Source organism: Carcharodon carcharias, chromosome 28 (assembly GCF_017639515.1).
Source record: "Carcharodon carcharias isolate sCarCar2 chromosome 28, sCarCar2.pri, whole genome shotgun sequence".
NCBI lineage: Eukaryota > Metazoa > Chordata > Chondrichthyes > Lamniformes > Lamnidae > Carcharodon > Carcharodon carcharias.
Window position 1 is genome coordinate 33362456 of NC_054494.1, and position 24978 is coordinate 33387433.

The window sequence follows — 24978 nt, forward strand, 5'->3', positions numbered from 1 at the left end:
CAGGAAACAACAGGCATACACCAAATATTACTCAATGGAATTCAATGGCCATCATAATGAGAACTGCCTCTGAAGTTCATGAGCTTTTTTGTAAATGTCTTACACAATGTTTCTGTCACCAAGTTACAGACCTAAGTGATTAATTACCTCCTGCTGGGACACTTAAATTATTCAACACATATAACTGAACCATGCTTTTAAAAAAACAACAGTTGCATCCTTCCTCACGCCATGCCTAAGCCGAGCTGTCAGTTCTCATTTAAAACGCCGTTAACTGCTCAGATTTACAGCCTGAAGTACAATTTCTTGGCAGCAGGCTGTGAGAATCTAGTTATAGCTGGATTAATTATGCTAATTTTAAAAAATTTTTATGTTCGTCATCATTATGAGGCGTGCACTGATTTTGAAAATAACTAGCTGCTGGAAAATAATCAAATTCTTCGCTTTGCTTGTGCAGCAAATATTAATCTAATGCATAACAACAGCTTGCATTTACATAACATCCTAAAATAATAAAACACCCAAGGAATTTCACAAGTAATCAGACAAAAAAAAAACAAGCCAAAGGAGATATTATGACTGACGACCAAAAGCTTTCCAGAGAGATAGGTTTTAAGGAGGGTCTTAAACAAGGAGAGAAGTGGAGAGATTCAGGGAAGCCATTAAACTTAGCAATAAAATTATTCCACAATACTTTTAACTTCTAAAGTCAGAAATTTCTATTTGATTGACTTCTAGAATTTGCCAAAACTTCAGCACTGATTCCCTGTTTCTCAGCTTGAAGTCAAGCCAAGCAGAAGTGCTGTTTATTTATGCTCAACAAATATCAATCGTGAAAATTTTGTTAAATTTAAGAAATCAACAAAACCATTATGATATGATCATTGCAAGTTATTAGAATCAGTTATATAAAACAAACTTCAGTGAATTTGAGAGCTGCATAGGATGAGTCTCTCGTCATTTCCATTCCCTGTGAAAAGTATGTGACCCAGGTTGGCGGCTCCCCTAACAACATACTGAAAATCAAAGAAATGATCAAAACCAACTTCATGGTTCTGAATACCGAGTTGACTAAATCAGTAAGGAATATTTATTATTAAATAATACGTGCTATTGTTTACTTTAGAATAGCTTCTCGGTTAACTCACTTCATTCAGTGAATCAAAGTGACCACTGGTAGTAGCCAGAGTATTTACATTCAGGATGCAAACCGATGAGTTTTCTAAAGGTTCTATTACTGCTAATGGAAATGTATTTCCATTTTGACACTCGAAAAAAATGTACACAATTCTACTTCCCAGGGAGGTAGTTCCTTCATAAGCTGGGTCATTATTTTAGGAAATAAAGCATCAGTCAATGCCCTGGAAAGCTCCACATGGTTTTAAATCTTATATGGCAATACTGAGAAAGAAAGCGTAAATATAGGCTCCTATCCAAAGCAAATAAAACAGCCTGTCATTGCTAACCTGGCTGCTGACTTCATTCCCGATAGTGTCACATTATGTATGCCCTTGAACATTCTTTTACAAATATGGAGTTTGGTTGTGCAGACATACTTAAAATGATGACAAGCAAGATTGTCACAATTATTGTGTTTAAAATTACTAACTAAAACCAGAAAAACTGACCGAGAGAACTATTAACTCCATTTTTCTTAACAGGGAAACGTGCCTATAAATTTAATTCAAACCAGTGGTGGAGGGAGAAAGGGGAGCCTGTTGCAGCTGTCACTCAAAATTCAACCTGCCACTGAGCCTTGTGGTTGTCTGGGATTCACTAAATGCTTGTATTTGTATGAATAAAAATGAGGGGATTTAGCAGCTCTGTTCTCCCACAAAGCTATCAAACAGTGACCTTTACAGCAAGAAAATGATTTTTTTTAAAAAGCACATATCACAAGCTAAGGCGGTGTCTGCCTATTGTTCTAAAGTATCATTAAGAGAAAGAAACAGATTGAAATTACAGCAGAAAAATCTGCTCGATAACTGAAGAATACATTTCTGTAAGAAACAATTTTGGCAGCTACTCTGCAAATCTCTGGAAAAGCAAAACACACTAAAGAAACCTATGCCATTGGGGAATGAACCATTTAGCTTCCATCTTCAGCGATTTCTCCCCACCTCCCCCAAACAAGACAATCACAAGTATTTCCTCAATTGCACACAGACTTGCCAATTCCCTCACTGAATTGTCTTTGTTAAAAAAAATATAGTCCCAGAAGTGCAGGAAATTATTTTCAGAATATAGACAGCACTTCCTTTCCCAGAACAATCCATCTCTCGACTCGACAGACTGTCTACTATATTTACCCAACCGAATTTGCAGATGATATACTTCCAGCTGTACAATACACACATGTTCCTGTCAATCACTTGTTAAAAAAGATATAGAGAACTGTGTACTAAGGAAATGAACTGGTGACTAAAATTCATCGCAAGGCATTTCTTCAAAATTATTTAACTGTAACAATCTGAATAGTACAAGTTAATGCACTCAGTCGCTGCAGTAATTGCATTTTTAAACATTTATAAAAATGATAAACCCAAATGACCAAATAAAAAGTTTCAACCAACTGAAAAAGAATGACTGCTGATAAGGGTGATACTCATTGTTCACATCGGCAGCAATGATGATGTCGAATGTGCCTAGTAAAGTGGCAAAGAGCTTTTATACTTAGCTGTTTGATATTTTAAAGTTCACAACCAAGGTTACCAAAAACTGCACCTCCAATTTGTAGTATTTTCCATATCTGACCATGTTACTTTGCTGTGTGGTTAAGAATGGCTGATGGGTTCAATTCGTGAGTGACAGCCCCTGCCAACAGTGAAGCAGACAAAAATCACAGGGCCAGATGAAGAAGCCACCGCAGTGATAACTCAAAGTCTGATGTACTTTCATTTTTGCTTTCTTCTCTTTCCTCTCTTCAGATTCTTTTGCTGCATCGTATTGCACAGCTCTCTAGTGTGTCCCATTTTTGGCATTATCTCACAGCTTGTGACATTTCATATAAAAGTTTTCAATTTCCTCTTGCAGACATCATTAAACCTGAGCCAAGATTAGCCAGTTAAATACATAGGCACAAATTCTATTTTTTACATTGGGCATTTAAGTTCAACCTTATTGTCTTGGGGTTAATTCAAATTTTAAAGCTTCAAATTTGATCGGAGGGCAACACAGCTTAAAAATTTACTGGGTCAAAAATGAACAACAACGGTTTCCTTGCCTTCCCCAAATATAAAGAAAACATAACTTAGCTTAACTTGTAGACAGTGGTAGTCATCAGAATCTTTATGTAAAAAAAATGTCTGCTGCCAAAGTTTAATATGCTTGTGACTACAATGCAAATGGCATAAGTTAAAACCAACAGGCATTCAACGGTCTAATTAATTAGAACTCAGTGAATTCACAGTCACTGATCCTTGGGAGAATCTTCGGTTTACTAGTTTTGATTGAGTTGTTGAGAAATGCATTGGAACACAATTATAATCTAGTCTGACAGATTTTAGCATCAGTTGTCATTTTTTAACTGAAAATTTTAATCAAAGTCCTCAAAAATCTTATACGCAACATCTCAAACTCATTTTGGTGTCAGAATGCCTCATCATTCTAAGCAGCTATTTGCTGAAGCTGTTTTAATAAGTTAAATGAAGACATTATGGCCCTGAAAGTACACCACACGACAGTGGCATATCAACACATCAGATTTAATGGTGTGCACACGGGTCCTCTGTGGAGACAAAGGCACGTGTGTGAGAGAAACTGCAGTTTAAAAAGTAGATAATGACTTGAACCAATTCAAGTCTGTCAAGCACTTGTGTTTTGTTTTCCATCAGCATGGTCTGCTTTTAAGAGGGAATACTGATTGCAGCAATGTGTACACAAAGTTTTATTGATCCCTGCCTTTAACAGGGAAAACAAATTAAAAACAAAGCAGCACAGATATTCTGTTCACAGCAACAACTCTTCAGTGTCAGAAACAAACATTATGCCCAAGAAATGATGGGCGCCAAGCAAGTGATGGCAATCGATTTAGAAACATAAGACAAAAGGGAATCAGTTTGGAGTTATGCACATGTGGCAATTCTTCAAAATAACCAAGCACTAACAGGAGTTTGGTTTTGAATAAAACTCCATTGTAGGATTCTTGCCATGCCGCAGCCACAAGTGCTTGTCCATCTAACGTTTTTCATGTGGAGCCAGCTGTGCTGTATACAAAGCTATTGACAGAAGGCAGAAAGCAATCACTTGCATTCTACCACTGATCATACCGTTTTTATTAATTAGCAGCTTAACAATCTGTACTCTGCACCAGCAAGAGGCGGAATTTTAATTCTGCAATTTGATACCATCATTACCAAACGAAAACCCAAATTGCATCAAATTAAGTCATGTATGCTTCCGAATATGATTCTTTCAGTTGGTTTAAATAAAGCTATAATCTTTTTTACCCCTCTGCGTTCATTCACTGAGCCATGACTAAACTTTTATTTCTATTAATACAATCTTTTTCCTTTCATTGATGGGAACAGTTAAATTGGTGGGGTGGGGGGGAGCAGAAGATAAAAAAAAGAGCTTCTAATAAAAAGTACTCCCGCATTTCATTGGATAGACTTATCAAAATTTTTTTTTTTTAAATATTCTGCCTGCTGGCGGGAACCTGAGGTTAGACTTCTTCCCTCCGTCCTCACTAAGCAACTCCACATTATCATTAACTAGGAGTCTCCAAATGCCCTCAAGCGGCTCATTTGGAAGCAACCAGAACCATCATTTAGGCTGGTGAAAAAGCTACTCACCCAGGGAACCTGTGAAATTGGCAGAAGCTGCAAAGGTCCCAGGCAACAGAACTTCCCTCTTACCACCCATGTCCCATGGCTCCAGATTAGTTCTCAGGCCAGTTTAGAGTCAGATTCCTAACAAGGATGGTAGAGCCCAGTCTCTCATGCATGTAGACTGACAAGAAACATTAATCCAATTAAAAACTTCAAACCATATTTCTCTAAGCCTACTTTTGTCATGTGAAATCTGTCATAGAAAATACTGTACCCTGAACAGGCTACAGTTGGTGTAGATAGCCAGAATGCTGCAGCAGTGGATTAAGAAATGAAGATCAATGCGGATAGGGGCACAGTACGAAGGTTCTAGAAATCCAAGTGTAAGAGGGAGCATTTTAATGAACAGGAAATAGTTAGATTTGGGTAAATCTCTGGGCAGTATAATGAGTGAAGGTGGCAGATCTGCCAAGGGGATAAGAGTTAGGATTCAATGGCAAAAGTTGCATTCATTAGAAAGAAGAGGATACGGAGTACACAATTGGAGAACTGAACAGAACAGAACTGAAGAAAAGACTAGTGAAGAGCTGATATGGGGTTTGGTTCTGTATAGTATTGAAATATTGATGAGATAAAAGAAGTCAGGCTTCTAGAGAATTTTGAGATGGAGGTTTGAGATGCTTTGAGGAAACGGATAAGGAAACTACTGAGGCAATGTTGGAGATTATACAAGAAAAACAGTTTAATTGTTGTGTTCAGAAAAAGGCAAATTAATTTGTTTAGGCATGTGTTTAGAAATGGGTTGCACATGGAAGGCAATGTTACAAGGACAGAAGGAAGGAAAAAGACCAAGAGGGAGAAAAATTAAGATATTTCCAGGCTACATGAAAAATGGGAGATCATAGTGAGAACTGAGCCACAACCTGCCTTTGGTCAATCACTTATGGTAGTGACTTTATCCAATATAACCTGAAGTAGTGTCATTAAAAAGTACATGTACCTATGTCTACTAGTATCTGTTTCCTGATCCTCTTGAATACAACATGTCGCATATCCAGACTTGTTCTGAAGCGCTCTCTTTATCATAACACATGGCAGTCTACTGGCTCAATGGTACTACTCTCCCTGTTAATTGTATAATAATTGAGTATTTAATTATATTCAAGCAGTGGGAATTAATTGGGGATTCATTTGCTCTCCTATATATAGGGGCAGTTACAAGAGGTACATATTGGAGCAGACTGAAACTGTTGTGTCCTCGAGTTCAGGGGTGTTTGTTTATAGCATGTACCTCTGCAAATAAAAGCTCAGGAAGTCTGTAAAGATTTGGCTCCAGTTCTATACTTCATTGTCTGGCAATCTAGATCAGAACATCACCTGAGTCAGAAGGTTGTCTGTTCAAGCCTCAATCCACAAACAAAACATAAATCCCAGGCTGACACTTCAGTGTGGTACTGAGGAGTGCTGCATTTTCTGAGGTGCCTTATTTCAAACGATATGTTAAACTGAGGCCCCATCTACCCTCTCAGGTGGACACAAAAGATCCGATGTTAGCATTCAAAGAGGGGTCTTCCTCATGTCCTGGTCAGTTTATATCCATCAACCTATATCACTAAAAGAGATTGCCTAGTCATTATCTCATTTCTTTACATTTCAACACTTCAAAAATATTTCATTTGTTGTAAAATGCTTTGGAATTGCCCTGGGGTCACAAAAGGCACGATATGAATGCAGTTTTCCCTTTCTCGTGTAATCCAGTTGAAGATTTTCTAGTTGCTCACTATCGAGGGCCTTAACCATAAAAGATCATTCTGGCAAATCCACAAATCAGTTAGCAAAGGTGGAGAAAATCTTGAGTGCAAACAGAGTAAATATTAAGGGCTGTAAAATAAGTTTGTGAATAAAGAGTATCCACTGCAATGTCCTGCTGCTACATAGTGGCCTGGGCAACTTCCTTGGTACAAAGAGAAGGCATGTCTTTGACAGCAGAATGCAGGAAAATGGACCGATGTTGCAAAAGTCCTATCCAATTCGATCCTATCCATTTGGTTACAGCCATTCACATTTAGAGGAAGTCCCAACTGCTGCCTAGTTTGCCACTCAACATCAGCTAATAGAGCCAAGTAATCTCCTTCAGCAGGGTTTTTGAGGTTGCAGCTGAAGAACCCCATAGAACAATACTAGAATCCTCGTTATATGTTAGAGATTTGGATGAGAGTAGCCACTAAGTTTGAAAATGATACTGAAATTACTGAGCAAGTAATGTGAACAATGCAACCAGATTCAAAATGATTAGTATAAGAAACCAAAAAAGGTAGTATATGATGAATAATCAGGTGGTACAATATATTAAACCAGGCTTTTGGATTCTAGTGCGTAATTCAATGAAATCTGTGTATTGCTGAGCCATTCTGACCAGTACCAATTTGGCTAATCTCATCTCATGCAGCACTTGGGAAGCCTCATTTCACCTCAGTATGACCTGGGAAGGGGTAATCAAGTTGAATTCCAAATCCCAATCACTGGCCGAAGGCTCCGGGCAGAATCGTCCCAGATTTGCGCTGTGTGGTAGCAGACAGGAAAAAGGGCATTTTACCCAGCGGCTACAACGGCGGTTTTTCACGCTGTATTGCCCCATTCCCAGCCTCATTAATAATGCATTCATGGGGTACATGCCAACTCGCTAGCAGGCAGGCTCAGATTTTCCTGCCACACATAACCTCAGCACTTCTTCAGTCTGGGCACCATATTTAAAGTGTGCCAGAGCACATGCCTACTTCACATCTTCAGCAGGACTGCTCCAGGCAATAGATGGTCCTGAAAGCACAGAAGACAGCAGCCCCCAAATTTAGTGACGCCTCTATGGGGCGCCTGCTGGCTGCAGGGGAAGGCCACCACAATGTCTTCTACCCTCATTCTGGCCACAGGAGGTCCACCAGAGTCACCAATCCAACCTGGGAGGCGTGGCAGTGAAGGTCAGCACCACCGGAGCACAGGGGAGGTCAGCCATCCAGTGCAAGATGATGATGAATGCTCTCATCCGTTCCGCCAGGGTAATCAACCACCTTATCACTCTCAACTCACACTCATAAACCATCTCACGTCCACAGAGATCTCTCACCTCAAGGGACAACACCACTAATTCTCACACACACCCTCACAACTCCATCAGGCTCATATCCTCTCGAGCTCACATCCTCATTCTGTCTATGGTTCCACTCACCACACAAACATTCCACACAGTGCCATGTGTCCTACTCTCACACTCTCCATCTGATTTCATGCAGGAGAAGCTGGCTCACAACAGCAGTGAGAGTTCCAAGGCCAGGGGTGGAGTGGCCGACATTAGGAACTTTGAGGAACTTGCACCGGCTGGTGAGGACATAGTCCGTGCCTACAATGACGGTGAAGTCAGAGGCAAACACTCAGTGAAGATGTCATCCCTCTCTCAACACAACTGTGGGTGCTCTCTCTCCTGTTTTTGACTCTGCTGCTATGCATGAATCATCTCCATGTTGGCTCACAGGGAGCTCTGCCAAGCGACCAACATCCTCAGCCAGCCAGCCTCTCAGCTCCATCCAGATCCTCACCTCCAGCCAAGAGTACACCTCCTCCATTGAAGTGCTGGAAATAAGCAGCCTGGAAGAGCCATCACAGTGCTTAGACACACCTTCCACCAGCACAGAGACACACACCTCGGTGGGACCTCGATCTAGAGCAGACGTTGGGTCCACAATCTGGTGATCACCACATGGACAAGTGTCTGCAGCAGGAAGACATTCAGCCAAGCTCCGCAGCACTTGGAGGACTGCTGGGGAAGGAGCATCTGTGAAGTCAGAGTCAGATGACGAGCCTCTGGATTCGGCCTTCCAACTTACCGTGTCAATCAGCAGAAGACGGGGAAAATCAAGCAGAGCTGTTGGAAGCCCTCAACTGAGTGGCACACGAGTCAGAGGAGTGTGTCCACCTGCTCTCTGATGAAGTGGTGTCTACATGTGCACGCATGGAGATCTCCATGGAAAGGATGGCAGGCACCATGCAGACCATGGTCCAGCACAACACGGAGATGTGCACAGACCTACGCTCTACCACGGTGGCCATGGGTGAGCTCCTGCAGAGGCAATATGAGAGGGGAATGGGGCACTTCGACATCCCTCCAGGTGTTCCTTCCCCTCAAGGAGTCAGGCCCGGGCCCCTGGGCACCCAAAGGGGGGAGGAGCAGCGGCAGCTGGGCACCCCGGATCATCTCTTAGGAATCTCAGAGGCTGTCCACTCCGTCAAACTCCCCTTTGCCTGTGACCCACTCAACCTCATCCTCTGTCACTGCAAAGGGAGCAGCTGGCCCACAGGAGGACAACCTGAGCCCTCAAGGCCTCAGCGGTCCAGAGCACCCACGCCGAAGTCATCAGAGGTAACAGGGCCAACCATTGCACAGACTGTCTCCATCCCTCCTGCGGACGTCAGGGCAATACCAAGAAAAAATTGTAGGCCTAGAAAAGATAAGAATTTCTGATCACTTTATAATCTGAAAATATATTCACTTTCGCTGAGTAACGAGCAATGGTGTCTTTCAGCTTCATTTTAAGGCTTCACAAGTCCTCCTTCTGCATCCCCAGCCACCAGATCAGCTGCATGCAGCTGGGGCACGAGTGATTCCGGGGGGAGAAATGTTTATGCAGCAGGGCCTTTCGGAGCCTTGTGCAAGCATTTTCCCACACACGGGGAGCCTTTCTTCATCACACTCGATCTCAATGTCCCAAGCAACTTCAATGCTGCCTGCTGGGGTTCTCTTTCAGTTGTCCATCTGAGCTGACCTGCATCTCCACCCACCCACTGATCACACTCTCATGAAGCACCTGCGCCCGACCAACACGAGGCTCCTCTTACTTTCAATTTGAAAAACATGCTCATAGTAAGGTTTCTTCTCAACTCCCCCATCCTTTCCCCTCCCTCAGTCACCCATGTCCTGTCCCCCATCATTGTTGACCACCACCCCGGCATCACATTCCACCTCCCCACCATCACCTACCAACCAGAACCCTCTTCTTTCCAGGAATTTCAGGTGAATATGCATGCTCCCTACCTTCTTAAGAATGCCACTCCATCCACATTGACCTCCCAACCTCCTCCTTCCCACCCTTAGGTTCCATGTCTGCCTCCGAATCCTGAAGAAACGCCCTCATCACCCTTTCTACTGCTACCACTGCACCCTCACCCTCCCACCCTTCCAGTTCGCTCTGCCCGCTCTCATGCTCACCAGTCCCTGCTACCACATCCACCTTCGGTTCGCTTCCCAGGATGCAGTCATTGACTCCAAAGACTCCTCCCTTGCACGCTCATCTGGACATCACCCCCCACCCTTACTCCCTCCTCCTCCCGAAGTCATTCACCCCCCTCCGAACTCCTTCCTCCCCGCAATGTGCTACCCTTACACCTTCCTCCACCCACCTTCCACCTAACGCCCCAATTGCCGCTTTCCCCCTCGGTCACACCCTCCTTCCCCCTTCCTCTATCCCCCCTCCCAACCTCATCCCCGTCACGCCTTTGTGACCCCCCCAAACCTCAACCTCAGCACCTGCATTCCCCTCCTTCCAATCTCAACCACCCAACACCTTCATTTCCCCCTCCAACCAACCTGCACCCCCCCCAATGCCTTTGTTCCCCCCAGCCCCCCAACCTCAGTCCTGCCCAGTACACCTTCCTCTCCCAGCCAAAACTAGACCGTCCTCTCCCACTCACAACTGGATCTTCCTCTCTCCCACTGCCCCCCTGAATGATTATCTGTAGCAGCCCACGGCCAAGGCCGTGATGTCCCGAAGCAGACCCCAGTTATCAACGGAGACCACCTACCTTCCGTGAGCTAGTTCGTGGTGGAGCCACGTCCATCAGGATCCACCCAGCATTCGATACATGTGTCCCTCCAGGGTCTGCTAGCTGTAGCACTCCAGCATCTTCTGCTAGTCTGATGTCCAATATGAGCAAGACCCTAACGGCAAGTCCTGAATTGGGTACATCACTCTTGTCAAGACATGTTCTGTGCCAGCATCTCTTCCTGCCGACATTGGCAGTAAATTTGACATGGCGTGGGTTTGATTCCAGCAAGCAGGCAAAGTGATGAGATGCAACTGCATCGAAATTAGGTTCCTGATGTTGGATGGCAAGAAAGGCAGTCCGCCATTGACGGGCAGAGCAGACGATTGCAAATTGGTGCAACTGCATAAAACCAATTTTTTGGCCTTCTTACCATATTGTCCACTCACGCCTGCCACGAGGCCCGCGCCAATAGGGACAGAAAATTCCAGCATTATGCTAAGAAGTATGAATGAGAACAATCTTTAAGAAAGTAAAATGTCCCAAGGCACGTCATGGGTGGTATTACGATAGTTAATACCAAGTGGTAAGGAATGTCTTAAGGAAATAGAGACAGACAGTAAGACAGAGGTTTAGGGAGGAGAATTCCAAGGCTTAAGACCCAGGCAATTGAACGCCCATTGCCAAATAACGAAATTAGGAAAATCATGAACGAGTAACGGGCCAGAATTGAAGACTGGGTCTTCTTGGCCAACACTCAAGAAAGCAGTGAGTTTGCCTGCCACTTGGAGAAAGCGGTCTCTATTGCTATCATAGGGGTCAACCAAAGATCTATCTCATTCTGAATGAACCTGATCTCTCAAATGGGTTATCACCAACTTATCTAGTTCCAGGTTTATTCCAGAATCACTTGTCACCAGTGGAGGTAAACTCAGTAAAAATGGGAATAACACAGGGAAAGGTTCACATAATACTTTGAAAAGGTAGAGCAAAAACGGATGTTAATAGCAAAAAAATACCCTTGTACCTGAACATCACCTGAAGCTACTACAGAAGGATGAAAATTAGAAAAATAAAACCAAGCCTTTGCCAACAGGAAAAAGGCACAAACAATATCCTGTGACCAGCATGTTTGGCACACACACGTTCCTCCCTGGTATTTGGTAGTTATGTAAATCATGGCATATAAGTCGACTCAGCATACAAGATGGTCCCATTTTTCCAGCCCCAAAAATCATGTTTTTGCATATACTTGGCATATAAGTCAAACCATTTTTCAGCCACATCATGCTAAACTTGCATTAGTAGTCACAAATGCATGTTTTACTTACCAGTACTTATAACTGGGTGTAAGGAATCAAGCAGGCAATACAGGCTGTGTTGCAAAGCTGCATGAAAATTTAAGGCACACCAGAAGCAGATGCCATTTCAAAATGGTGGCCACCCACACCCAAGCTGGCATTTCACTTTTATACTTGGTATATAAGTGGACCCCCATTTTTGGAGGGATTTTGAGGCTTCAAAGATCAACTTATACGCCAACATCTACAGTGTTTTATATTGTGCTCAGCAGTAACACCATTCAAAGAACCAAACCTCCTGAACCGTCAAAATTATTTTAAAATCTTAAAATGAATCCAACAAGTATTGTCTAAGCAACATAGATCTATTTTTTAAACCTAGGTTTGTTTATCCAGCATTAACATTATAAAAGTCTATTTTTATATGTGTGCTATGCTACAGTAAGCATCTCCTCTGTGATTTGCAGCACTGAAGCACAGCACTGTGCAGGTGGGTTAGGGATTACAGGCAGCACTTTGCACAGAGATACCAGCAGGCAACACACAGGAGCAAACTGTGCACCACTGGAACACTGCTTAACATTTACACTGCCTCGCTCACTTCATTACAATTTTTGGTTAAATAATGAACAGACCATGTTATCACTTCCTGAGGGAATCTGAAAATTATAAATAAACTCTGAAACCCATAAAATGGGAAACAGAGATAATATTGACAAACCTAAAGAACACCACTTCACAATGGTTATTTCCACCACACCTGATCAAATATTTCAGTTCTGAATCTCAGCACGGAAAGGAAAAAAGGCAATTCGAACCAAGTTGAAATTTATTACAATGCAGCTCACAGGATTAGAAGAATTTACCGAATATATTCTATTAACCTTAAAAAAGACTAACCTTCAAGAGAATATTAACTTCACTAACTTGCTATTTGAAAGGCACATTACAAATCATGACATTTATTTCTTTCTTTAAAGAAAACTCTTACGTAAATTTTAATTTCTGCAACCACATTGTGTACAGAATTTTAAAATCATAAAAGAATATGCGATAACTCAAAATGTAAAGTTTGATTAAGGCGACCTTTCAAATGTTTGATGCACAATTTGCTCAGTTTAATTATCTGTGAACTTGTAGGTACCTGATATGTTGTTCAACACTTCCTTAAGATGGTTGAAACTATTTAGAAGTAGATCTTGCTCTTCATCCTGAAATAAAAACATAAAGTATGAAAATATAGATTATAAGCAATTATGCTGATTTAAGTAATATTTGCTGCCCAGCAGACTCAAAGATCAAAGGGAGGAATGTGCATTTTAGAACTTGAAGTGCCTAGCTATGTCCAGCAGATTGCTTCATACTCTTCCAAATTCCTTTGTGGGCAATGCACAGTTATAAGGGTGTTTGATTGCTACCTAATCAACTAATGAGTTTTCAAACTGGGAAGACTGACTATGAACCAAACACAACATGTTGCGAGATTGAAAACCACACAAACTGCCCTGACACCAACAGATTTTAAACTTGCTGCCACAAAGAAATTAAGTCTATAATCATGTTTAATTTAGAGCAAGACTTTCTGACCCTATTGTCTGGCAATCAATACAAACACGGCCATTGATGCTTCATAATCAGACGCCTCTCTAAAAACATGCATTGGGAATTCGGAAAAACCAAGTAGCACTTCTGAGAGATCTACCTCAGTCAGAATTGAACTTTCTCTGCAAGCTCACTCAAAATAACCATTTTAGAATTGGCCACATTAATTTTGTGGTATTTACTTCAGTTTTGGGGGCAGATCCATAGATTTATCTAACTACAAATGCAACCAAAGCATTTAACTATCGACATTCTGACACAATATCACTAACTGCACTGCCTCAATTTTTTTAGCTCCATTAGAAGAGAAGCAGGAACAGGCCTCAGAATCCTTTTCATGGCCCAATGTCACTTTGTCATGCTGTGACCAGTTTACCCACTAACACAAGTTCAATCCTTGTACTCAGAAATCGCACACCAAAATTTTGATATCATGAGCAGTGGTTATACACCCTGAACACTAATTTTTACCATTATTACAACCATCAACACAAGTGTGTTGAAGGTTCCAGGCATATGCAAGAAGCTTCACACAAATCTAACTTGTGGTCTGTGTGTGAATGACAGTGGTGACAGTGCTCCAAGCTTCTGCAGAACTGACTGTGCACACAATTTTAGTTCATCAAGCATAAGAACCTAAATCATCGTGGTCTGTACTGCAAGGTAATTGCAACCACTGTGCTCTAACTCTTATTATCTCAATTAATAATTGTTAATCTGAGATTGATCATTTTTTCTTAGCTAAGGGTATTAAGGGAAATGGTGCCAAGGCAGATGAATGGAGTTGGGAAACAGATCAGTCGTAATCTCAATGAATGGTAAGAAGGGCACAAGAAGCTAAATGGCTGACTCCTGTTCCTATTTTCCAATGTATTCAACCCCTTTTATACACAGATGTAGGTTTATCTTTTAAATCGTCAAAACTGCTTTCAAACCAAGGTCCTCAATGTGAAAGGTGAGTGAGCTCTGAACCACATCAACAATCCATCCAAAAAGCACTATTAATATTTTAACGACAGATTTTTCTCTGGGGTTAACACCCTGGCTTTTGAAGACTGATTTAACCTAATTGCACATTCACTAATAAAAAGGTTCACTTGAGCATTTTTAAAGGTAGAAAATCTACACTGAACAGTAAATACTCTAAAAATGTAGAAACTGACAGTTGGGACCAATATACTATTGGGCCAGAGAAAGAAAGGATCAGAGAGACATTCACAAAGAGAGTGTTCTTTTTAAATTTGTTGAAACCACTCTCATTACCCAATGACTACAACTTCTACATTACAATATCATCAGGGAAGATATTCTATTTGAACAATAACTGAATGTACCTCCCATAATAAACAATAGTAGATCCAACAATGCCAAATTGGTCTACAAATGATACAGACACTGCATGGGTGTTTGCGGCCACATGACATACAAGTGACTTGTCCAAAAAAAACATTCAGCACCCAACTGATGCTACAATTAAGTAACAGCACGCAGCAGATACATCACAGTAAAAACTATGACATACCTGATACGGCCGTGTTGTTTTGCTGTCCCCCAGTAATGCAGTCTGCGGCAACAAAGGAAATGGAAAACAAAGCAGTAAAAAACAGATTGAAGAAGCCAAGAGCTAGTAAGGTCGGCTGAGAAAAGGTAGCGCCTCCAACTTGTTTCATAACGTGGCCACATCCAAAGAACTTGTGAAAGACTCACTCAGCTCATGCTCACCTTCAAATTGGAAAGCAAATCAGAATTCCAATTGTTAGAAACTACCACCAATAACTCTAAATTTCCAAATCATTTATGTAACCTAGCATTACGTGTTAGAAGTTCAAGTTTTTTTTCAAAAGCTGTCTAAAAAGTCCCACGTTCAATCCCCACTGTAGGTCAAGTTAGCTGATATCACCCAGAGCAGCAATCCAAGTGGCCTCAATGCCTAGGCCAGGAAAGGGAAGAATGCAAAAATAAGATCTGCCAGGTTTCTGGTTCCTGACTGGTATTTAATAGTCTTTGCTGGGAAGTATTCTTGTGCAGAAATCAGGTAAGAATTCGATTGGGATTCTCAGGATTGGGAATCATCTGACTGTAGAAGAAATGCTTTAAAAAGGTATTGAAACAAGCAATTAAAAAGATGTTACTATCAGTAAAACAACTTGAAAAGTGAGTTGCACATTGCAGTTATATCACTGTCTAGCAGCTATTTACTGTAAGATCCAACATCAAGCAAAAGGAATTCGAGAAAGTTATGATAATCCTATGCAAAATAATTGAAATGCCACCAAATGCAAAATATAAAATTGGCAGCGTCTAGAAATATTTCAGTGTTAATTGTGCTGAAAGGATTTACATTGGTGATTAAAAGGCGTGTTCAAGAAGAACCCCTTCATAAATAAAAGGTGAGTTCCTGTTTTCCCATTTATTGATTTTTTTTAATAAACAGGCTTACCAGCAAACAAGCTTAAAGGGCACTGCTGGGTCACCTGACTTATCGGTAAATACTTCAGTTACATTTTTGCACTATTAAATTTCTGATGGCTCTTCAAATTGGTTCACAGCAGTTCCCCCAAGAGATTGTTGCCCCTTACTTGTTCTGTTATCTGCACCTGCAGTGTGGCAATGATTAAACAAGTGATTAGCAATTACCCTACTTGAAGTAATATGCACACTGAATTTAATCTAGTCTCACACTATGCCACAACTCTCACTCTAGACCAATACAAAAGCAAACTACTCCTGATGTTGGAAATCTGAAATTAAAAACAGAAAATGGTGGAAGTTTAGTATATCGTCTGATGAAAGGTCAGCAACCCGAAATGTTAGCTCTGTTTCCCTCTCCACAGATGTTGTCTGGCCTGCTGAGTAACTCCAGCATTTTCTGTTTTTATCTCACTTTGGACTGTTGAATATTAAACAAAGGTCATATTTTACAGATTAAAAGAACCAACAATAATTTAAAATTCCATTGAAACATTAAGTAACTGTGAAACTGTACTAAGAGGAAATTGCCAAGAAACTCTAATATATTAATTATACTTTGTAATAAACATCATGGGATGTAGCAGCAAGTTTCTAAACGGTCTGGTCTGACAGTTGCCTTTTCATTTCAGTTTCTGTAAGAGTGTATCTCAATGTAGCTTCACCCTTCAAGGAAGCCAACTTGAGTTTGTATTTGAATCGGTTACCAAAATTTATGGAAAAATTCTCAAACTTCTCCAAATATTATCTTTAATCCAACAGATGTAGGAACTCTCCAACATTCTTTGACTTAGCCTGGGACAGACAATGACACATACTTCCTAGCAAGCATAAGGACTTGTGAATAAGTTCTCAAGGAGATGAACACAACTATAGTGAATGATTACTATTGTTATCAACAACATAAAAATATGGAAAGGGGAAACGTAAGATATAAAGACATAATCCAATCAGGAACATTATTTTTTATCTCCAAAGGCTCACTCAGGTATATTTTCCAGACAAGGACCTTTAACAAGAAATTCACAGGACAAAACTGTAGCTGTATCACCAAACAAGAACCTCCTGTTCCTGACATTCATGTAGCCATTTACACTTTAAATCTGTGAAGCAAAGTGATCCACTTCTTTAATAATAAAAATTCCTAAATCATGACAGCCTCACTAGTTTGCATTTCTTTGCGTTCACTTTTGTAATTAACAGTCCTGTGAAATGCATCATGATTTCTCCCTACACCCCTCTTTAGCCAGCCTCAAGGAAATCAGCATAATTCATCTGGTACAGTTAGCATCCTAATAATGCTGGCCCTTCAGCGTGAAAGCACCTGGCCTCCTCTTGGCACCTTCCGATGCCAGTATTGTCATTGTTTGTCCCCACGTGATGAACTAGAAATGAAAAGCCTCATCTCACCACTACACAGCAATCCAACATAGAAGTGAAGATATCTGTCAGTCAGAAAAGTAGAATTTTCCAAACATGCCCTGCGAAAGAATTATTGCACAACCTGAAGGCATTTATGAAGTTGTATTAGAAAATGAGTGAAGCATTTTAGCTACTGAAATGATAACTATATACACAAGTGTCTAACGACAATGATTTTCCACACTCACCCCAGCAAACTGCCTGGCACAAAAATTACTTGGGACATCATTAACTGCACCATAATTGACCACAGTACCCTGGGCTAGAAACGACGAAAAGAACAATTCTTATTAGCAGCTTTTGCTGAAACGTGTGACTATCAGATGAAGACAGCCTTAAATGCCGCTATGATGCTGCATATGATGTAATAGCTGCCAACACACAGGGCCTGGGCTCAAATATAACTTATGATTTGTTCAGTGACATGGCCAAAGACAGCCAGAAACTGTTCAACTACCCAACAAAGGAGTTGGTATCTTCAAGAAAGAATGGAGGGCGGTGGGGTATAAGAGAACGGATCACCCAAAAGAAGTTTCTCTTTTTCAGGTGGCAAATAAACAAGTTGCTGCTCACCACTGGAAAAAATTCTCTAATTACACTCTTTGTTGCTTCTCAGCCCACATTCACAGCGTAAGGTCAGTAAGGAAACAAGGAAAAATAACTTAAGTTGTCATGCAGATTTGAACTCTCAAACAGGACATGTGAATTTAAATGGATGGCTAGTTTTTGGTTCTAGCATAAAAACTTCTAGAAGGTTAGCAGAACACAGGCTCAACTGCTCATAAGGTCTTCAGCTGCTCCTGTTTCTTACATTGTTCCTAACACCGACCATAAGAGGTCACAATGCTAAACATTCCTTCGTGATAACTAGAGGTTCACTATATGCCACTGAATAACAAAATAACTCACTGAACATGAGCGGTCAACTGGGCCCAATATGGAAATTTCTGTCCACAGTGACCCTATGAATTGAAGACACAAGGAGCCTCTTGGCATTTTCTCTCATTCCACTCAGCCCACTGAAATGGCAGCAGCTGAACCTTTCAGTTCATTGCAACACTAAACAAAGTAGCACAGTCTGAAAAAATAGTATCCAGAAAGGCTAAATCATGAAGTGTCTACAATTTAGTTTTCATTCTCCATCTAAGGCCAGTGGCTGAGTAGCATATCAACAACATATCTGTAATACTCAATACATGGTTCAAGCACTGCACAAGCAAAGAGACATTGTATAAACGCACAACCAACACTAAGACACTAACTAGCAGACAAGTGCAGCCTTGCTACCACAATCATATTCAAGGATCATCCACAACAGATTTGGCACTCATACAGAATATACGATGTGGTGTACTACATTAATGTGAACCACAGGACAGCAGAAAGAAAATGTTCCTCAGAAAAACTTACCAATGGAGTATGAGTGGTCCATCTTGAATTTCGCTTTATAGCACCAACGACACTATTTATTTCACCTTGCACAATATAAATGCCTTTATCTACCATAGTGAAGGATCTGCAAAGGGGAAAGAAATGGTTATATAAAATTGGAAAGAATTGCCTAGTGAGGATTTCATTCTGTACAAATTCATATACAAATTATTTTAAATGTTGGAAACATAAGCTCACACTCAGTCACAGCCACATTATTGAAGGTGAATAAAACAAAGGATTTGCTTTCTCTGCCAGGTGTAAAATGGAATAATCTTTACATGGTGCTTCAAACTTGATCAACATCCTTACATTCAGTAATATAAATACAACGCGAGTTCCTTTGCAATCTTGCATTGGGAAGTGCTGGGTCTGGAAGTGAGCAGATTAGGAAGGTTTCAGGTTAATCTCCATTTTCTGCTACGATAGCTGATCATGAACATGCTAGCAGTAATTTGTGTAGGCATTGCCCGGCTGATCACAGGAGCAAGAATTGCCAGTGTTAATAATTATCCAATGGCCCCAAAGGGAAAGGACGTATTTGGCATCACTGCAAAACAGTTTCACTCTCATGAAGCAACAATTGCAGCTAACTGCAGCAAAACTACCTTAAGGTCAAGATTTAGGGTCAGGAGGGACCACCTTAAAAAGAGTGCAACCATACCTGGGTAAAACATGCAAAGTTAAAATATCAGGTCAGTGCAGTGTAGCTGGAGTATTATCCATTCTACAGAATTAGTTCCTTTGCTTTGTTGCTTTTGCATTTAATTATGCTTAAAAATGTATTTTAAAATACTCATGCCTCAAAGTTTCTCCAATTTTAAGTCAAACCAACAAATAGCACACCAAATTTATTGAAAACTAAATACTTGAAAAGATATTTAAAGACATTTAAACCTCTTTGGAAAATCCAAAGGTTTCCAAAAGTGCTTGCACTAATACCATCTGTCTATAACAACAGATATTCTTGAAAGATTAATACATAGGGTTTTGTTTTCCATAACAATAAATTCCAAGGCCTCAGGCCAGCTTAATCCTCTTTAAATAATCAATGGAAATTGGTACACCTGGATTGCGTCAATTATGATTATTTATAGATGCCAAACTTGAACAAAGAGTACACAAAGTAAGGATTGCTGACTAACAAATCGCAAATGGCTCCAAAATTACTGAATTAACAGCTACATCTATCACCAACTCTACACAATTTCCCAAAACTGGAGTCAGTTGTAATGTCACCAACTCAGGACAGCACAATTTGCAACGTTCCTAAGGTTTCAGCAATCCGACCTACCTGCAACACTGCTAGGATAATCGCTCCCACAAAGTGACTATTACCTTTGACCTAATTATTACTTAAGTATACTGATGGAAATTTAATAGAGGCCACTGTGGGTTCAAAGTTAGATAAACAAAAAATGCAAAACTCCTCCACAAATCTAGTTTCTTCAGGTGAGATATCATTCATCAGAAGGGGGTTGACTTCAGCTGTTAACATTCGCTTCCTGCCTAGCATTACTATTGCAGCAAAGTCAAGGTCCGTGTATAAGTTTCCATCAACTTTATCACAGCAACATATCACTTCACTCCAAGAATCAAATATAGACTTTGTGCCCATAAAATTATGGATTTACAACGTTCAGGCTCTTTGTAGGCCATATGAGAAATGAGAAGCCAATGGGCCAGCAATTTCCTTGCTGTGACAAATCTGATTCAGAACAGTACTGAACGAGTGCTGCATTTACAGAGATGCCACAATTTGGATAAGATATTGAACAAAAGTATCACCTTACCTATTTAATTGGACATAAAAGCCCAAATGGCACGATTGTGGCACTATCCAAAGAGCAGATGTGATTTTGCAGTATCCTGCACAACAGCTTATCTCTTATACATCCCAAATGAATTAGCTGATCACATACATTTATGGAACCTTGCTATGGACAAGCTGGCTGCAAAATCTGCTTAAATAACAACAGTGATGAAACATGAAATGTAATGAATTGACCATGAAGCACTTCTGAAATCTTGAGAACGAGACCGACATATATAAATGCATGTTCCTTCTTCCAGAGATTTGATAGTTAACACATCAAGCTTAAGAGAAAAAGATAGCTTCAATAATTGCATTTCAGTGGAGAGAATTTATGTTTCCTTGAAGAAATTACAACAGCAATGTTGAGATTTGTTTGATCTGCTAGTGGAGGAGCCTTGTTCATTTATAGATGACACACCTGAGGTGCTTTTGTGCATTTTTCTACTTCAAAGGCACTATGGAAATGAAAGCTGTTATCGCATGCTTTCCACAGGTTTTAAGAACCAAAGGAATAGGAACAGGGGTAGGCTGTTCAGCCCTTCAAACCTACTCCACCATTGAAATGATCACAGATGATTTTCTACCTCAACTTCACCTTCCCACGCTATCCCCATATCCTATAATCCCAGAATTGTCCAAAATTGTCTTGAATATATTCAACTCAGCATTCACAGCCCTCTACTGTAGAGATTTCAAAAGATCCACAACCCTTTAAGTGAAGAAATTTCTCATCCGATTTCACCATCGCCCTAGAAAATTGCAGTAATGCTACTTTATTATTAAATTTTAATCTGTTTGTAATAAAGGTTAACATACCATTTGTTTTCCTAATTTCTGCTGTACCTGCATATTTAATTTATTTGATTCATGTATAAGGGTATCCAGGTCCCTCTGAATACCAACAGTTACATCCTCAAAAAACTAATAGATTTGTAAAACACTATTTCCATTTCATAAATCTGCGTTGACTCTGCCTAATAAAGTCATGATTCTCTAAGTGCTCTGTTGCAACATCACTAATAGTAGATTCCAGAATTCTTCCGCCTATTGTCAGGCTAACTGACTAATATAGAGCAAACTACCTTCTTTCTTAAATGACAGGGTTATGTTTGCTACTTTCTTAACAATAGGCATTGTTCTAGAATATAGAGAATTCTGAAAACCAATGCACCTGCTAACTCTGTAGCTGCCTCCTTTAGAACCCTAGGATGCAGGCCATCAGGTCCAGGGGATTTGTCAATGATCAACATCGTTGATTTCTCCAGCACTATCTCCATAGTGATAATATGGAGATATTATCAGCTCCTCATTTCTACTGAACCTTTGGTTCCCCACTATTTCTGGAATGTTTCATACATCTTCAACCATGATGACAGATACAAAGTATTGGTTTAATGCCTCTGCCATTTCTTTATTCTCCATTATAATTTCTCCGGTCTCTTCCACTAATGGACCCACATTTACTTTCATTAATCTCTTCCTTTTTACATACCAGCAGAAATTTAACTTTTAAAACGTGTTCTTGCATCTCTCGCTAGTTTACTCTCCTTTTCTATTTGCTCTCTATCAATTTCTTAGTCAGCCTTTGTTGCATTCCAAAATCCTCCCAATTCTCAGGCTTAATACTCTTTTTGGCAACATTATACACTTCTTCCTCTAATCTTGCACTATTTTTAACTTCTCTTTTTAGCCACAGCTGGACCACTTTTCCCATGGAGTTTAAGTTTTTAGTCTACTAAACAATGTGATAGGTTTGTTGGAAGTATGCTATTGAAACATGTAACAATATTAGTACAGTTAGCCACTGCACAATATCTATGCCTTGAACTCTCATGTCAATATCACCTTGCTTACACTTTCACCTACCTCACCCTTCTACTGGCATTTGGCTACCAAAGTAACAAACAAAAGAACATTTGTAAACAAATGACATATATGAACAATAAACATTTGTGTGTGTTTGAGCCAGTAAAACAACCTCAAGATTCTACTAACCTCAAGTCACTTCAGCTATTTTCTATTTTGATCCCATATGAATTATTAGGTTGAACTGCCTTAGCGTTAATTTCAAGACAATTAGAAAAATATGCAGATCCCTATTTTGCTTTGACTTTTTGTTTAGTACTTCTGAAAGCTGTTTAGAAATGTTGTGAGATGAAATCTTTGGTGTTAAACCTGGATAGAGGAAACAAGGCATCCCATAATATACATTCTCTCAATATAAAAACTCTCTGCTAACAGTTTACTTTGAGTAAACATCTTGACTGAGATTTCAAGTTTTTGGAGATCTGCTGTTCCGGAGCTATTACCTCTCAATCCTCCTTTAAGGCACTCGGTAAAATCTGCCTCAATAAACAAGCCTTTAGTCGTCTGCCCTAATATCTCATGTGGTTCAGTGTTAATTTTTGGTTTGATAATGTTCCTGGGAAGCATCTTGAGATGGTCCACTACTTTAAAGGTACTATATAAATACAGATAATTGTTTCCTCTGGCAGCACAGGTTACAGGTGCAGTCCAGTGTGTTCCTGATTAGCTCTCTTGACCTCACTTGGACCTGGTGGTTTGGTCAGGCCTGCAGCTGCCCACCTAGTGAGAAACCTCCTTTAGGTTTCAAGTGTGCACAGCCTTTCAGCAAAGGAATGGCAAGGGTCAAGGTAACCAACATAACAAATGAACTCTGCAGTAAGTAGACTTCTATCAGGTTAAAAAGTAACACTGTGAGTTGCAATAGGCCTGTTCTAATTTGCTAAAGTGGTCCAGGTGGCTGAAAGCATGAATTCCAATGGAGGGGTGAAGCAAGGGAAAGATGGCGGGGGGGGGGGGAGGGGTGGGAAACAATACATAGGAACGGACAGTTTAGGAGAGTTGTAAGACTGATTACCAATCCTTTGGCCAGTGGAAACAGGACAACTCCATTAAAAATCTTTCTGATGTTGAACGCCTCTATTCAATCGCCCCTTAACCATTTCTACTCTTAGGAGAACCACCCCAGCTTCTCCACATAGCAGAAGTACCTGGATACCATTCCAGCAAATGCCCTCTGCACCTTTGCCAATGCCCTGTCATCCTTCCTGAAGGGTCGAGCCCAGAAGTGGATACAATACTCCAACTGGGGGGGTGGCAACTCAGGAGTTTATAAAGGCCTTTGGTGGTTGTCAGGCCTCCGCCAATAGGCAGTCCCCACTTTAGGTAGGTAGGTGGGTGGGGGTGATTAGCCGCAGAGTCAGAGCTCTCAATCCTGGCATTGTAAAGAGGAGAGGCTGAGGGAAGTTGTGGAGTGAGTGGGTGGGTGGGTGTGCAGGGGCCTTGGGAGTGAGGACACAGGGAGAGAGCGAGAAACTTACCCCCTGGGGGGAACTTCCAACACATCCAAGATGGCGGCCTGGTTACCGCAGCCTGTGGAGAGAGATGGGGAGACTGGGGAAAAAAAACCCAGGCGATACCCTCGGCCGATCACCTTGGATCATTAACACCCCGAGCAGCAGACAGCCCCGAGCTACATCACAGTCCCCAGCCCCCGAGTGAGAAGCGAAGCTTTTCCGCCTGCCGGAGACGCTGCAAAGCGGCGGCTCCCTGGGAACCGGCACGGCCTGAGTGACGTGGTGCGCAGGGGTCCAATCTAACCTGCTGCCGGCTCCTGGATGATGGACGGGAGACAACAGCCAATCGAAAGCCGCGTAGTCGAAGAGCGACGAGGACGTTATCCAATAGACGCAGTCGGAGGGGGGGGAAACTTCGACCTATCAAGTTCGATTGACCCAACAGAGCGTGTCTTCGCAAAGGCTGCTGGATCAAGGTGCTTTGCTTCTATTTCCTCAAACATGCTCAGTGTTGGGAGCAAAAGCCTGCTCCTGGGCTATTGGCTGTTTGACAACTGATTGCAACCTGCCTGGCCTTTCGCAGCTTAGCTTATGCACCCTACAGCAGCAGACCTCTTTTTGCAATGGAATTTTTCAGCATGTGTGGTTTATTTTTGATCGTGTGCCCTGGCTGTGAACCCTTGAGCACAATCTACAGTGAACCCTGAACTCTGTGCAATATATGTTGGCACTCCACGAAATGACGTGGCACCAGCGCTGGAAAATGTTGTGCTCGTGTCATTGTTCTTATGCACTTGTAGATGTTTTAACTAATGACTGAAACAGTAGACGCAGGAACAATGGTGAAATAGAGCAAGCTGGAAGATCGAAGAGTTGCAAACACTGCTCATCTCGCTAACAAAATAAAACGAATCTGCCATGTGCAATAGGGTGTGACAGACATGATGACAGTCTTTTCTCACTAACCAAAATTTCATTATGACAAGACCTTCTCCGGCGGCGCAATCCCTTCCTGGGACAGATTCGGACTTGCAAAG

General features: G+C 41.1%; 1 protein-coding gene across 5 annotated transcripts in view; it reads right to left on the minus strand.

Annotated features, from left to right (window-relative positions):
• gbf1 (golgi brefeldin A resistant guanine nucleotide exchange factor 1) overlaps positions 1-24223 on the minus strand; it is a 203183-nt gene extending 178960 nt beyond the window's left edge. For all 5 annotated transcript variants that reach the window (XM_041176616.1, XM_041176619.1, XM_041176618.1 and 2 more), the window contains exons 1-3: positions 23966-24223; positions 18785-18890; positions 13026-13092 (exon numbers count right to left, since the gene is read on the minus strand). In XM_041176616.1, coding sequence (XP_041032550.1) covers positions 13026-13092; positions 18785-18880 — 163 coding nt within the window. In that variant the 5' untranslated portion in view covers positions 18881-18890; positions 23966-24223. The remainder of the gene's footprint in view (positions 1-13025; positions 13093-18784; positions 18891-23965) is intronic.
• Positions 24224-24978: the final 755 nt, after the last annotated feature.